Source organism: Pectinophora gossypiella, chromosome 2 (assembly GCF_024362695.1).
Source record: "Pectinophora gossypiella chromosome 2, ilPecGoss1.1, whole genome shotgun sequence".
In the NCBI taxonomy this organism is placed as follows: Eukaryota; Metazoa; Arthropoda; class Insecta; order Lepidoptera; family Gelechiidae; genus Pectinophora; species Pectinophora gossypiella.
In genome coordinates this window covers 9,902,773-9,917,968 of record NC_065405.1, presented here as the reverse complement: position 1 = coordinate 9,917,968, position 15,196 = coordinate 9,902,773, and the positions used below count along the sequence as shown (strand labels likewise).

At 41.9% G+C, this 15,196-nt stretch overlaps 1 protein-coding gene across 1 annotated transcript; it reads right to left on the bottom strand.

Moving 5' to 3' along the window:
• Positions 1 to 2,637: 2,637 nt before the first annotated feature.
• LOC126374498 (agrin-like) lies at positions 2,638 to 15,059 on the bottom strand. The gene is made up of 16 exons (XM_050021174.1): positions 14,903 to 15,059; positions 14,446 to 14,603; positions 13,419 to 13,655; positions 12,408 to 12,623; positions 11,939 to 12,151; positions 11,390 to 11,602; positions 10,387 to 10,487; positions 9,965 to 10,079; positions 9,381 to 9,620; positions 8,724 to 9,052; positions 8,122 to 8,263; positions 7,050 to 7,310; positions 6,381 to 6,527; positions 5,884 to 6,147; positions 5,006 to 5,573; positions 2,638 to 4,800 (listed from the first exon to the last, which is right to left on the bottom strand). The coding sequence occupies exons 2-16, from the start codon at positions 14,576 to 14,578 to the stop codon at positions 4,644 to 4,646; spliced, it is 3,336 nt and encodes a 1,111-aa protein (XP_049877131.1). The 5' UTR covers positions 14,579 to 14,603; positions 14,903 to 15,059; the 3' UTR covers positions 2,638 to 4,643.
• Between the last annotated feature and the right edge of the window lie 137 nt (positions 15,060 to 15,196).

Here is a 15,196-nt window from a genome sequence, read left to right as displayed (position 1 = left end):
CGCTATCCTAATTGTCATCAGGTCATTTAGCAAAGGTGACATCCAAACGACTGCGAATGATGATAGGCGGGAGATATGAATCGGGCTTTTAGCTATATTACGCTCAGGCGGTTAAGTAAACGAGTGTTATGAGAGAATTAATGTCTGCCGCTTAAGTGAGTGCTCATATGGCTCACCTCAATCTTAATAACTTGAACACTCATATATCCTGCGGAACCCGTAGGCGAGATATTCATCATCGAGCATCTGGCGGGTTGGACGTTAGCCAGATGATTGCGTAGCTTAGACCATTACTTTCAAGAAATACCTAGTGTTTAGATAGGTATATACCTACTAACTTGGGTAACAAGGCAATGAGTGCGGTACGCAAAAGAACTTACCTAGTTACCTATTTACATAAAATTACTGGGATTTTAAGTATTATATCGGTATTTAACAAACCTGAAACCTACATAAGCAGGTACCTAATATTAATTGAATAGGCAGGTACTTGATTATCATACCAATAGGTAGACGTAACTCACGTAAGTATATAATTACATTCTGTTGAAGTTGCGTCCAAACTTAACTGTGATCGGTTGAAATTACATCACTTTATCAATTTATACGTCCTTACTTACTGGGCATACTTTTACCTCGATTGGCCACAGCCAATCGCATGAGCTTATAAGACGTGATAAATTTAAGTACCTACTTAAGATCGCTGAGCATAGTAAATCTTTTTAAGGATACGGCGAACAAACGGCGATACTGATTAAATGATGTTTTACATTCATAACAGTACCCTCTTCCGTCTAAACCCTATAAAATAAAATCAAAACCTGATACTTATTACTCCATTATTGATAAGAAAAGACGCTGTAAAAAACTTTTTACGACTTGCTTTCAGTTGTTCGTCTAACAGAATAATGGCTTTAAATTTGAAGTCCTTGGCTTTTATGAAGTAGACTGCGATAAGAGGGATTATAAAAGGGAAGAGGGGCGAAGTGTAGATAAGAAAATAATGGAGCCACGATGAAAACTGAGGGAAATCATTAGATGTATAATGTCTGCTGTTATGAAAGGACTGGTCCGACTTAATAAAATGAGCGCCCATTATACATATTATGTATTTACTCTCAATGTTTTCAAACAGATTGATCTCAGTCGGGTTTTATCGCAGAACTAACACAAACAAAATTGGTACCTAAGTTACCGATAAATTAACGAAGAGTCTTGTGAATGTTACCTACTGATTAATCGTCGACATCGAGATCCTTACCAAACATATTGCACCTAACAAAATTTATAAAAAATATGGAAGGGAAGAAAGAAAGGCAGGAAAAGAAAGACCAAGAAAAGCTTACATGGAACAAATTAAAGAGAAGGCGGACGTTGTAGGAAAGTCAAATTGGCCCTTGATAGACAAGAATGGAGAATGCACGGACAAGAGCGTGGCTGTTAAATTGATGATGATGACTTAACAAAATAAATTATTTCTTAATATGACCACAAAAACATATTAATGGAGATTGCACAATGCAGAACTAAATGCCCCCAAAATATCAAAACAGGATGAATTGATTGAATAGCTTATTGTACAATTTGTGTTAACTACGCCAAGCGATGTCTCGTCTAGCAGATAAGCAAAACTTAAACTTTACAAAATAAGTTTTATCTTGTGCACGAGTTCTCGTGCGCTGAAAGCACAGCGCAGCAGTATTCGTACTGCACTTTTTGGTAGGTAGCCCTTTTTTTATAGTCAACAAATCATTTAGGGAAAACAAGTATTGTTTCATGAATTGATGCAAGCGTTATGAATGAAAATTATAACAATAAGGAATCTACTGTATTCAGTAACAAGCGCGTAAGTACCTATAGGACTAAAAACACTTCAATCACTTATGTAAAACTGACCATCGCGATTTTATTACATTTTCCTTTTTTACATAGTTATAGTGTTTCATCATCACCAATTTATGAGCCACGCTCTTGTCGGTGCAGCATTTTCCATGCTACTTTTTTAGGGAATAATAGGGCAGTGGTTCCCCTCTTGCCTTCCGCTCCAATAGTGTTTATTCGATGAAAATAAGAAAATAAGTAGGTATTATCTGGAATGTTTTTCGCGTAACTTATCGAATACCACACGTAAACTCAAGACTGTAATCCCTAATGCTGAATAAAATACTGAGGTAGAGCCGCAATTTGTGCTTCTGTTTTGAAGATTTGTAAGTAATAGCAAATCTACATCGACTTGTTACAGGCCGTCACACGCGGATCCAGGATGCTGATTCAATCATCGAAACACGTATACGTTTCTAAACCAAATGTATGTTACGAACGCCTTTGGATGGTCGAATCACAGTCCAGGGTGTGAGGAAAACCTGACTTTCTTAGTCAGTCGACTAAAGTTTTAAGCAGGATACTATTTTTTTTTTCTGTTTTTACCCAGACTATTCAAAGAGCAACTTGTTAAATCATCATCTCCCTTTATTCCGTTTTCACAGAGTCCGCTTACCTAACCTGAAGGTTTGACAGGTCCCGTTTTTTTACAGAAGCGACTGTGTGTCTGACCTTCCAACCCAAAGGGAAAACCAAAAGTCAAATAAAACATAGTAATAGTTTTAGTAACTGTATAATAAGTATAAGAAGATTTTATAAAATGCGCAGATAGATATGTTTATAACAATATTATGATACAAACGTTAGAAAATCTTTGAAGATTACACAAGTTATCACAATGGTTTAAACAGCGAAGTATTCAGTACGAGAAAGTTTGGATACAATGGTGCTGATTTCTGTACACACCATCTAATTTTATCTTAAGTTATACCTGTCACTTTCTTCTCCGCCGAAAAGAAAAGGGACGGGTAATAAATTTATGGAACACACGTAAATTTTTAGCGGAAATTTAAAAATCCCTTCCTAAATTTTGTATTGGCCAATAACCCGACAGAATTAAGTTGATAGCACACGTCAAACGGGTTGAATATGAGCGAGATGCCTTCAATGATTCACTCATTTTAAAATTAACAGTTGTCAATTATCCGTCCCTTTTCTTTTCGACGGATAAGAAAATGACAGCTATAACAAAATAAAATTAAGTTGTGTCTGCAGGAATCGGGACCATTATACCTATAATTTATTTACGTATGGAATAGTATGTAACTGTAGCTAGATATATAGATTTAACAAGTCTTACATTGTAACCGACAGCATTGAATCCATTATATTGTATAGAAATGGAAAGATCCAAAAGGTAGATTGTACTTCACAATATATTGAATAATGAATTGAAAATGCGATCCTAAATTCTGACAATAAAGTATAGAAAGTTGTCGTCATAGGAACTACAATTTTAGCTCTCAAATTTATTTTAGGCTTTTTTGATTTGTTCAAGAAGTAGGTATATAGGTATATAAAAAAATACAATCTAGAGAAACTTTTAGAAATTTTCATCCTTATCATTCTTGTATTTTGATTTTTGGCTATAAAATTACAAAGATGGCTACTTAACCTTCTTTGGTTTTGATTCATCTGGTATGCACCTTGCCTTCATCATTACCTTAAATGATTTTAATGAATATCTTAGTAAGAATTCAAGTGTGTACAAGGTTCAAAGTACTTAAGTAAGGTAAGTTAGAACGTCTAAACGAGACTTAATTATTCAGGCAACGTGCTTTTCGCTTTAAACTTAAGTAAGTACATTACATTTTACAGGAACATTGAAACTTCGGTTGTAAAATTCGGCTATTTTAGTTTACTTTGTTATCATTTAGAAACATAAAAGCATGATGTAGTAGCTCATATCATCCACTACATATTTCCAAATAGTTTTTAGTAAGTAAGGTCCTATTATTCTTTTGCAAATCTACTTAATCTACATCTATTTACTTGGTCAAGTTCGATTGCTTTATTTTTTATTCTAATATCAATTCCATTGAATGCAGCTAATGAAGACGATATATGTTATGGCCGCCGCATTTTTTTATCACCTTTGTTGAGGTTTCCACATCTTAACATCGGACACATCCGATTAAAAAGACCTTATGTTACAAGTCAGCCCAGCCAAAATTCTTTTAATTCTTGCCATAAATTCACTAAATGTGCATGTTTTGTTTATTACTACATTTTCATTCCATATTCTATAGCTTTTAAAACACTGGCTTTGCTCCCAACACAAACCCGTAGTGGAGCAGTTTTGTGAAGTATGGTCTATACCCCCTCCAGTTGATTAAGTGAGCTCTTGTGTGTGCCCAGCATTGGGACGTGTGTAGTAGTGAATGCAATTTCATCTGATTTTTCGGGATCAATCCCGAAGGATAATGTGACGAGATCCCAGTCGAGATTGACAGGATTGGGCGAATCTCCTTGGAGTTATACTTTTTGTTTTATGTTTATTTCCAAAGAAAACTATTTTTTTTAGTTAGTAATTTTGAAGAATACCTATCACAAACAAGCAGTTTTTTATCGTTTTCAGCCATCTTAACTTTACTTACATTTTTTTATGAACTAGACGAGATCCCGAAATTTTTGGGATTGATATTTCAAGTCCCGCGGGATCTCGAATTTGGGATTGCATTCCCTAGTGTGTTGGCTATTTAAGGACCTTTATGCCTACAGAAAAATCATTTTGACTGGGCCTCTAAGATCAACTTATCTGTCTACGGGCAGACGAGCCGAGCCAAGTTGTGAGGTGTACAGGGACGCAAGCCGTGCGCTGTGATTGGTAGACCTCGTGCTGGAGGAATGACGTCACGGCCACTAACGCGCAGCCTGTGCACGCAGCCGACGAAGCCCGGCAGAGGTGACCCTGATGACCTGGGTCGAAAAAGAGAGATAATTTAAGTTCTATTTGGCTAAAAACGTCGAACACGTTCAGTAGCTTATTTTACAGGACGTGTTGTCCATTAATGGGCGTTGGTTTAATCACCTGTCGTTACACGGTGCATCAAAACCAATTTAGAATTTCGTATCAAGAAGTGAAGTATTTTAATATTAGTAAACATTATCCAAGAAGACTCACCTCATAACATTCTCCGGCGGATGGCCGATATGGATGAAGGGGTCAACATCGAGCGAGCTCATGCGACCTTGAGCCGATCCAGTAGTTGTTGCCGAGCCCACCTTCAACACCGCGTCTTTCTTGTACCTCCTCGCAGATATCTTCGACCTGCCATCCATCTTCACCCTCCCGGCTCGCAACTCCAAAGGCCCACTCCCCGCGTCCCATCGCAATACTCCTCGTTCTTGAACAAAACCAAGCCACAAGTGGTCCCTTGTCCCCGACGCGCTAACCAATGTTCCGTTCCCGCACACCGCAGACATCTCTGCCCAAATATCGAAGCGCTTCGCTGGCAATCTGATACGAGCCGTGATCCTTGCGTTTCCATCGAACAGAGGTACTTTGTACACGCCATTCTCCTTCTCTTCAACATAATCCTCTTGAAAAGAATAGTCTTCCTCGATCTCATTCATCAAATCCTCATCGATGTCCTCATACAACATCTCAGACGTGTTCTTGGCTGGTCGAACGCTACAACTCACTTGTGGACCACTTACCGAATCCGTATGACCGTTAGAGTAGATCTTTTCTGTGAATTAATGGTTTGAAAGATACTTCAGTTTGTCTAATTAAACGGTAAGAAATAGAAATATCTCGATGTCTACTTAAACAATAGTGCAAACTACAGATCTAGCTCCTAGTCTAGCGGTATCCAACTGGCGGAAGTATGTCGATGCACGTGAGTTCAGGTTCGGGGCTGTCGGGTTTGCCGCTATCGCTGGTGTCTACCGAAGCGTCCGTGTGTTGGAGAGAGGCGGAGAGGTTGAAGTTGTGCAGCGAGTTGTCGGGGTCTAGCGAGTGCCTGACAGAGCGAGGCGGTCTACCGGCGGCGCGACTACCTCGTCTGACGTGCGGCACCTCGTCCCCGCACGGGCCGAATGCTTGCACCACTACATCTGACTGCGTCCTGCACGCGTGGTTACGGAGGTGGCAACCGGATAGATACGTCCTCCCATCGCTGCCGCAAACTGACGGTCCGTCTTTGGCCGGGCACTCGGCGTTGCTACACTCGCATGTAGCGAGCCCGCTGCGTATCAGGCAGTGGGCACCGAAGTAACATGTCATGTGGTCGCAATTCGTTGCTGGAAGTTGAGTTGACTCCGCTGTCGAGCAAAACAAACACAACTATACTATTTGCAATCTAGCATGGTGTGTATGACAGTAGAACAGAAAGATAAATTACAGCCTAGTGCGAAAGAGGCATACCAAAAAAATGGTTTATTTTGACAGCTGTCCTACACACCATGGTATAACGATAACACAAATAGTACAGTAGATGCAGAATGAACAGCAAAGCATTGTACTCACACTCCACACAATGTATTGAAATACTCACGGTCAAAACAGCCGTTGGGTCCGAGCGTGTGCTCGTGGTTGGAGCAGACGGTGCACTTCTGTCCTTGTATGCCGGGCTTACACACGCAACGCCCCGTCATCTGCTCGCAGTCCTCGCGAACTGAACCAAACGCCGAGCAACCGCATGCTGCGACAACATTAATAAAATACAACCCAATTAACTAGACATTGGTGCTAATTCCTGTAAACACGATCTAATTTTATTTTAAGTTATATCTGTCATTTTCTTATCCGCCGAAAAGAAAAGGGACGGGTAATCGACAAGCACAAAATTTATAGAACACACGTCAATTTTAAGCAAATCTAAAACAACCCTATAAAAAATTGCATAGGCTAATAACCCGACAGAATTAAGTTGACAGCACACGTCAAACGGTTTGACACCAGCGAGATACCCTTTTGATTCGCCCGGGTTGTTCATCCCTTTACTCATTCTTCCTAAAATTAAGAACTGTGAATCAACCGTCCCTTTCGGCGGATCAGAAAATGACAGGTATAACTTAAAGTAAAATTAGTAGGTGTCTGCAGGAATCGGGGCCATTAACAGACTTTATAATTGATTCGCAGGAGAGCGGGAAAGAGGTTATCTACCCTCATCATACTGCTCTGATTCAGTCATTATGTAACTACAAACTCCTACAATACGTACGTATGCAGCCAGTATGTCCGGTGCCGATACGCGGCAGCCCCCAGTATCCGGGCTCGCAGCGGTCGCACTTCTCCCCGCCGACGCCGGGCCGACACACGCACTGCCCGCTCTCGTCACACTGCTCCGACTCTGAGCCAAGTCTGTGACATCCGCACTGTGACGGACAGCCCGCCCCGCCCGGGCCTCGAGCAGGCGTGATGCCGTCAGCGCAACAACCGTGCCACGATTCTTGGCAACCCTTCTTTTCTACTACCGTTTTGTCTGTAATAAAAAGATTCATCTTCTTTCATACATACATAAACTCACGCCTATTTCCCACCGGGGTAAGCAGAGACTATAGAATTCCATTTGCTTCGATCCCGACACACTTCTCCCGCTTCCTCCACATTCATCAATCGCTTCACACACGCACGCCGGCTCAGAGCAGATCGTACTGAACCCTTTCTAAGGACATCTCCAATTTGGTCATCGTAAGTCCTTCTCGATCTTCTTTCATGTCGATGACAAATCGTTTAAAATTGGTCTATATTTGTCAGCCCAATATGCTGCCACGGAAATAGCACGGTCGCAAGAGAGAGTCCTTCCGCGAGCATGTTTCAGGTCACAGCACAAGTTTTATGAAGATTGTAAAGGCTGTACACGTGTAACAAACATAGCATCACGCCTGTATCCTCAAAGAGGTAGGCAGAGGTGTCTAGTACCCCTACACTTAAAATATATTGGCATAGAGATAGAATTGGGTCGTGTACGCTTTTCTATGACGTCACAGTGTGCTGTTTCATACAAATCCCATAGTAATTTCGTGTTTTCACAAAAAGTAACTGATTTGTCAATACTTAACAATCAACATAAAAATCGGATATGTTCGGTCACACTTTGGTACCATGTCACATTAACTTTTTTGACAAATTGAACTGTAAGTCTCATTAAATGTCAAATATGTTAGTGCGATAGAGTCCTAAAGTGGGTACATTATATTGCTCATGTCTGTTCATTATAAATACACTCGGTCTTATTGAATATATCGTTGACCTAACCCACCAATACAGCCTAATGATAGAGATGCAGTTACCTTTTCTACAACACCGGGCCACTTTAGTAGTATGATGACAGTAGCTGCCGATGGGACAGTCCTTGCGATGGGGCCCGCCGCCACAGTCCAACGGACGACCGTCTGCGTCTTTTAGCGGCTCGTCGTCACCGCAAGGTCGAAACTGGAGCAGATTTTCTGTTAATTCTTCTTATCGCCAATGGATATTACTTTAAATATTAATTTCATTCAATACAATCACTATCAATATCGTGACTACAGTTCATTAGGCCTGAGCCCGAGAGTGCCCAGTTGGGCGCGAACCTTGGCTTAGAGCGTCGTAAATGAGGTAAACTGTCGACCACGTCAGTCGTTACTCTGTAGTCGTTAAACACTTCAGGAACCCGATACGGGGTCTGTTCCGGGTTCCTGAAGTGTTTAACGAATACAGAGCAAGTATCTATCTCAACCGGGCGGTCACAGGCGTCTTCTAATATTCTAGGAGATAAGAACTTATAAGTATAGGTGTGATATCCTCTGCACGCTACTATAATGTGTAGAAAGACATGTGGAGGAATCTCTGTATTCCTAAATATGGATGAAACAACAAAAACAACTAAAGATATCAAAAATAACACATATACCTCCAAACCCTGGCACAAAGCCAAAGGCCGAAGCCTTAAGTCCTCTTGTCTCCGGCAAGCCTCTAGCTTCATATGACACAACGTGGGATAGAGTCGTAGATCCGACGCACATACGGGTGCAGAGGCAGCGGCGGCGGCGGCTGCGCAGTCAAATAGGCAAGCGCATCGCGGTTGGCCGTTAGAGTCTACCGCGCAAGTAGCTTCATACGCGCATTGAACTCTTGCGCACACAGCCGTTCCCGCGCCAGGCTCGCTTGAACTCTCCGCCACTTCATCTCCTGGTCGGATTTCGTTGCTTAGATCTGTTATTTTTGCTGTTTTGTTTGTTCCTGCAAACAATGGAGTCCGTTCACAGGAGCCAAAAAAAATTTTGGATGCCGATTTTGGGTTATGCTATAAGCTTTAAATATACAAAATTAAAATACGATTTCAGATTAGACATATGATCGTGGGGAAAGGATTCGCCAATCTACGTATAATTTTCTACAGATTGCCCGCAGTACACCGGATGACATCGAGAACGAGATGTGTATGTAGTACTAGGAGAGGTTCACCCTCACTAGCTTTTTCAGCTAATACGACAAAAGGACTGACAACATTAGGAACCATCCCAAACCTTTTCCTTATTCAAAATCATCGAAAAACGGGAATACAAACCATCCGTAGCATTCTCATCCTGCGACTCCGTACACTCCCCATAATACGCGACATGGATTGGCGGTTCGCCGCGCATGCGCGCTTCACACGCGGCCTTCTGCAGCGCGCACTCGTGTATGAAGGTGTGGTGCGTGGTGGCGCACACTGGCTCGCGCGCCGCGTCCGCGCACGGGTTGGAACACGCACAAGCGCCGCGTGCGCACCACGTACCCGCTGGACATTCTATTCCCACACACGATTCTGGAAGAATTACATATTTAAGATATAATAATGAGAATCGTAACATCTTTGAACTCAAGAATTTAATTGCTTGAAAATCTTTAATGTTCATTCTTCACAATGTTTGAGGCAAACTGCTTAAAAAGTTTTAGATAATGTACCTATGTGGAGTAAAATGGGACCTGACACGTTTTCAAATTCACAGTGGCATATCAAATTATCAATGGAGAAGTGACCGTTTGGTTGCATTCACTTCGTTTCTTTGGTTCAACGACAGCACAAGGTAAAAACTACCAGCTGGTTATGGCTAACCCAAACGTCAACGGAAGGATCAAGCCAAGAGCTTATCACTTTGAATGACTTACCACATGACCCCATATGTTTGACAAACAGCCTCCTCTTCTCGCGGCAAGCTACGTCGCGCAGTGCGCATACGCTGCTGTAAGTCTGATTGTCGTTGCCGCACACTTCCTCTGTTTCCTTAAATGGTTAACAGTATAATTATTATAATATGAATCGTTTAATTATAGAATATCGGGATAGAGCTCATATATCTATTTATTTATTTACTATAATACAAACCGTTACCTTTTTTGGACGTACCGTACGGTAACAGGTATTTTCTTTTTTTTTTTTAATCCACCCTAAACCAACCACATCGTCACTTACCATCAGGTGAGATTGTGAAGTGCGTAAATTAAAAATGCGAGCGTAAATTATTTTAATATATATTCTTATATATTATATTGAAATCAAGATATGAAAACAAGAATTCAATTATGCTTACAGTTCCTTCTTCACAATGTTTGGGGCACACGCAACTTGCTTCTGAAATGCCATCACTCTCACACACAGCGTAGAATTCGCATTTTTTGTTTTCACATCCATCTGGAAAACAAACATAAATCGGTATCATGTCTCATGTCGCACACAGATGTTGTTGTGCTCTGCCTGGTGTGTAGAATAGAGGAATGAAAAAATATATAGAGTTGACCACGTCATATTATTAATTATTAATACACACTCACAATTATACGTTTCTTGCAGTTGATCATAGAAAAAGAGGAAGAGAAAAGTATTGCCATTTTTATGCATTAAAAAGTAAAAAATATAATTTGTTGGACGTTGCCAGCATCTCAAAAACCAATATGCGCGGAAGCAAGGCAAGGGGGAAACCACTACCCTATTTTTCAATAAAAACTTGCATGGAGAATGAATGCTACACCGATAAGAGCGTGGCTCTTACATTAATGATGATGATGTCTCAAATTCAAAATTTGACACATATAACAAACATAGAATCGCGCCCCCATTACCCCGAAAAGGTAGGCAGAGATGTATACTATACAATACACCCACTCCTTGCTAGATATGCTTCAAAATTAACAAAGTTTGGCAACCGAAGAGGAAAAGGATATTCTTTCGTGCAATGAGAAGACAACTGATCATATCTAAATTTAGACAAGAATAATCAAGAATAACATCTGCGACTATATTCAGCAATCGCAGTGTTTTGACGAGGCAAAAACTCACAAGTAGATGCACTTTAAAGCGCAGACAACTGCTACAGCTAAGAACAGACAGCTAAGAAAAAACATATATGGCAATTTGACTTTTGCGCGTATAAAAATAAGTGCGCAATACCAACTAATGTCAAAAAGCAATACTGCTTTTAAAGATGAATTGGTTTTATGTGGCTTTTTTAACCTCTCTGGTGGATACTTTTCCGATGTTATCCAAAACTCTTTAAAAGGTACTTTGCCGTGTAATACTGTGACAGGTAAACTCACTACAAGGTCCATCGTAGAGCACCTGCACGTCGCGCCGGTGGCGGCAGGCCTCCAGCTGCAGCTTGCAGCGGTTGCCGTAGGAGATGCCATCAGAGCCACACACTGGCGCGAACTCGTTGGAGCAGCGCGGGCAGCGACACACGCCGCGCGCGCCCGACGCCACGCACTCACCACCGTGCGGGCACACGCGGCCTGCGCATACGCCGTTTGATCCTGTCAAATATTAAAGGTAATTTATAGCAAGTTGTTTTAAGAAATCGATTTTATGAAGCACTTACGATAATCATAGAATATAGTCTGCTAAAATTAAGAACCGTTAATCGTTGACGGTCCAGTGGAGTACCTACTAAAGTTACTCAAGAAATAAGGCAATACACCTACAACCCTTACCCGAAGTATACTAACCCTTATCTGAAGTTGCGGCAGAGTAGGAGACTTCAAAAGAGAAGATAACACTGAAGTAAACCTCAAAACGATGTTACTTTTGAAAGAGGAACTTGTTCTAAATTTTACGCTGATTCTGATAAACTAGTACAAAATATCTCTCACCACAAGCGCCAGCATGCAACACTCGCAGCTCCCGCCCCAGCAGACAGGCGGCGCGACGGAGTTCACACTCGCTGTCATGAGAGCGCGAGTCGGAACCGCACACGGGCCGCAGCACCGGCTCGCAAGGCGGAGGACATGCACACACGGCGCCACCGCCCTCCACGCGGCACTCCGCCCCGTGACGACACTCCACCTCCGCGCACGGGTTTACGCCTGGAATGGGTATAGCATTGTAGAGTTACAATTCATGTTTTGTGTCTATCTGTGTGTGCGTGCGTGCGTGCATGCGTGAGTACATGCGTGTATGTGTATGTCTGTGTGTTATTTATGTTAAGCGCAGTTTTGACTAACACAGTTGTAATTGATGATAGACGGCGACGGCGATACGACTCACCATCTATGACAAAGTTTTGATACGTGTGAGTGGGAATGGGAAATATAGTCGTGAGTTTATGTTATATCGTCTCACCAGTACTGCACTGTCCTTTGAACACAATCTTCAACTGCTTTCTGGCTCGACAAGATTCGCGGTGCATCTGGCACTCGTTGGAGTAAGTCTTGCCGTCTGACGCACACACGGGGGAGAACTCTAGCGGACACGGCTCCGCGCACCGGCAAGATGGCTGCCGGCGGTCGTCCAGCTGACACACTTCCGGATCCGGGCACGTCACTCCGGCGCAAGGATCTGGATACCAACATTTTTGAACTGAGAATCAGTTTAGACTTTAATATTTTTATATTTTTTTAAAGAACGTCTAGGGCCCTGTGCCGAGGTTTTTCTTGCAGCTTCTTTTCCCCGGCTATACAGGTTGTGAGAAGCTGCAGTAGTTTTAGGCGGATGAGACGTTCGTTATGTAAAATTGATGATTCAAAGTGTAACTATGTTACCTACTGAATAAAGATATTTTTGAATTTGAATTTGAATAATTACTATAATAATGACACCGTGTATCATAGACGCTGCTGCTGTAACAGCATGTTTGCTGTCAAATTCAAATCAAATCAAATCATTTATTCGCATAGGATTCATGGTTTTGTATAACAGTTGATGGGTTTTATGTTCCAAGTATCACATGACCCGCTAGATATACTCGTAAGCATGCGAAAATTTAGGAGGTAAGTAGGTAGGTATTATTTGGTTTTAAAATATCAAAAACAATCACTACAATAGATCATGCTGCAGTTAGATGGATTCATAGAAGGTAATAATGAAATGAGTAGACATACTGTTAGTTAGTACTGCCCTTCTACCTCTCTAATCCCATCAACGCCGACCCGTTTCACGATTAGGTACTTACCTAATTATTTCCTAATAAATAGGCAGGCACATTTTCGGATCTAAAATGCCGTTAGCATTCAAAAACATACTTTCTACACTTGAATAACAAAGTCTCGAAAAGGGTTAAATACTTACCTGCCTAAATTAAAACGATAGGGTTATAAATAAATATTGATCGCAAAAAGAGGACGACGCACTTACCACATTTGCCAAAGTATTTGAAGGTAATATTCGTGTTAGTTTCGCAGGCTGCCCTGCGCATTTCACACTCGCCCGGATAATCACGTGCGTCGCTGGCGCACAGCGGACGTGAGCCTTCGTGGTCCCCGTAGCTGGGGCAGGATGTGGGGCACTCGCAGTTGTACGCGCGGCCATCGGGCGTCGGCCGGCATAGGGCCCCGGGGCCGCACGTGACGCCTTGACAAGGATCTGGCACGTCTGCAAATTGATTGTCACTGTAGTTCCTGTATTATTTCTGAAAGCTTTAAGTGACACGCAGGCCTTCCTTTGTAGACTCGTCTACCCAGAAAGTTCAAAAAAATGCGGTGAAATGCCGGTTAAATGTAGCAGTCCTGTTTTAACAACCGCCGTGGTCTAGTGGTCAGAGCGTTAGGCTCACGATCTGAAGGTCCGGGTTCGATTCCCGATGGGGACATTGTTGAGATTACTTTGTAATCTCATCACCTGATTCCCAGTCACCTGATTGCCTGAAAAAGGTAAGATGATTCCGTGCTTCGGAGGGCACGTTAATTCGTTGGTCCTGGCTATTAGCCGAAAAACACCTCCACCAACCCGCATTGGAGCAGCGTGGTGGAGTATGCTCCATACCCCCTACGGTTAACTGAGGGGAGGCCTATTCCCAGCAGTGGGACGTATATAGGCTAATTATAATGTATATGTAGTCCTGTTTTATCTTCGTGTTTACAGACTTACATCGTGAAGTTTTCTGTAGGTACCTACTACAATACGTAGTCTCTCAGCTGACATTATTAACACCATAATAGGTATCTACACGCACAGTTGGGTATACAGGGTGTTAGTGACATCGTAACGAAAACTTTGAGAGATGATTTAGGCCATAATAATCAATAATTAGTTCATAATCATAGTTTTTAGGTCATAATTCGGAAAATTCCACTTGATAACTCAGGATTACGAAGATTACGATTTTACTAACACCCTGTATATTTTAATCTCCGACTATTAGATATCTGTGGGAGCTACTTACCACTAGGAAACAAATAGCAACCACTAGCGGTCGCAATAAGCGCAGCTAATAATGCGACCCGCGTCACCAGGGGCCCAGACTCTTGGCTGGTGCGCCGGCCACAGCACGGTGCATGCCTCCCACCATCACACATCGTATGTTCTCATTGCATTCACTCGCTGGAACAGGTAAATACTTCTATACGACACCGGATATTACATGCTTAGCATAAATGCTTACTTAACAAAAACTACGAAGTCGTGGTAAACTCTACCCGTATAAGCATCCACTAAAGCCGATATACGACTAAGAACACAACTTCATGGTCATAATAGGCAGTGTCTCTACTCTGCATTAAATTTTTGCTTATTCAGTGTATGAATATCGGCATTAACCTTACCATTAACAGCACGTCACAGTTAATACGATCAATACAATGTCACTTCACTAAAAGTTTAAAAAGGGTCGAGGTACATACCGAAACTTTAACACCAAGCGGATGTAAATATGAAAGAGCGTATCTAAACAATAAACAAAGGGTTTATTTATAAATAATGATAAAGATATTTTAGCACGATAATCCCGCCCGAATGTCGGGGGGTTACTGACGTACGAGCCCTCCGTTCACCCTCGGGAGGTTGTGAATGGGCACGGACCTGCGCAGTAGGTGTGAAACCGTATCAAAGTAACATAACATGCGCTTCCTACCATTGGCGCCTTGGATTAACGCTAAAAAAGCTAAAAACTTATAAAACGCATCATCTTCCTCCTA

What these genes read in the sequence shown, in the direction of transcription:
- LOC126374498 (XM_050021174.1), bottom strand. Translation starts at nt 14,578, where the DNA reads ATGTGTGATGGTGGGAGGCATGCACCGTGCTGTGGCCGGCGCACCAGC. An exon ending in AACATTGTGAAGAAGGAACT is followed by an intron (nt 10,080 to 10,386) that starts GTAAGCATAATT and finishes TAACCATTTAAG; the next exon opens with GAAACAGAGGAAGTGTGCGG. An exon ending in GGCCCGGTGTTGTAGAAAAG is followed by an intron (nt 7,311 to 8,121) that starts GTAACTGCATCT and finishes TTTTTATTACAG; the next exon opens with ACAAAACGGTAGTAGAAAAG.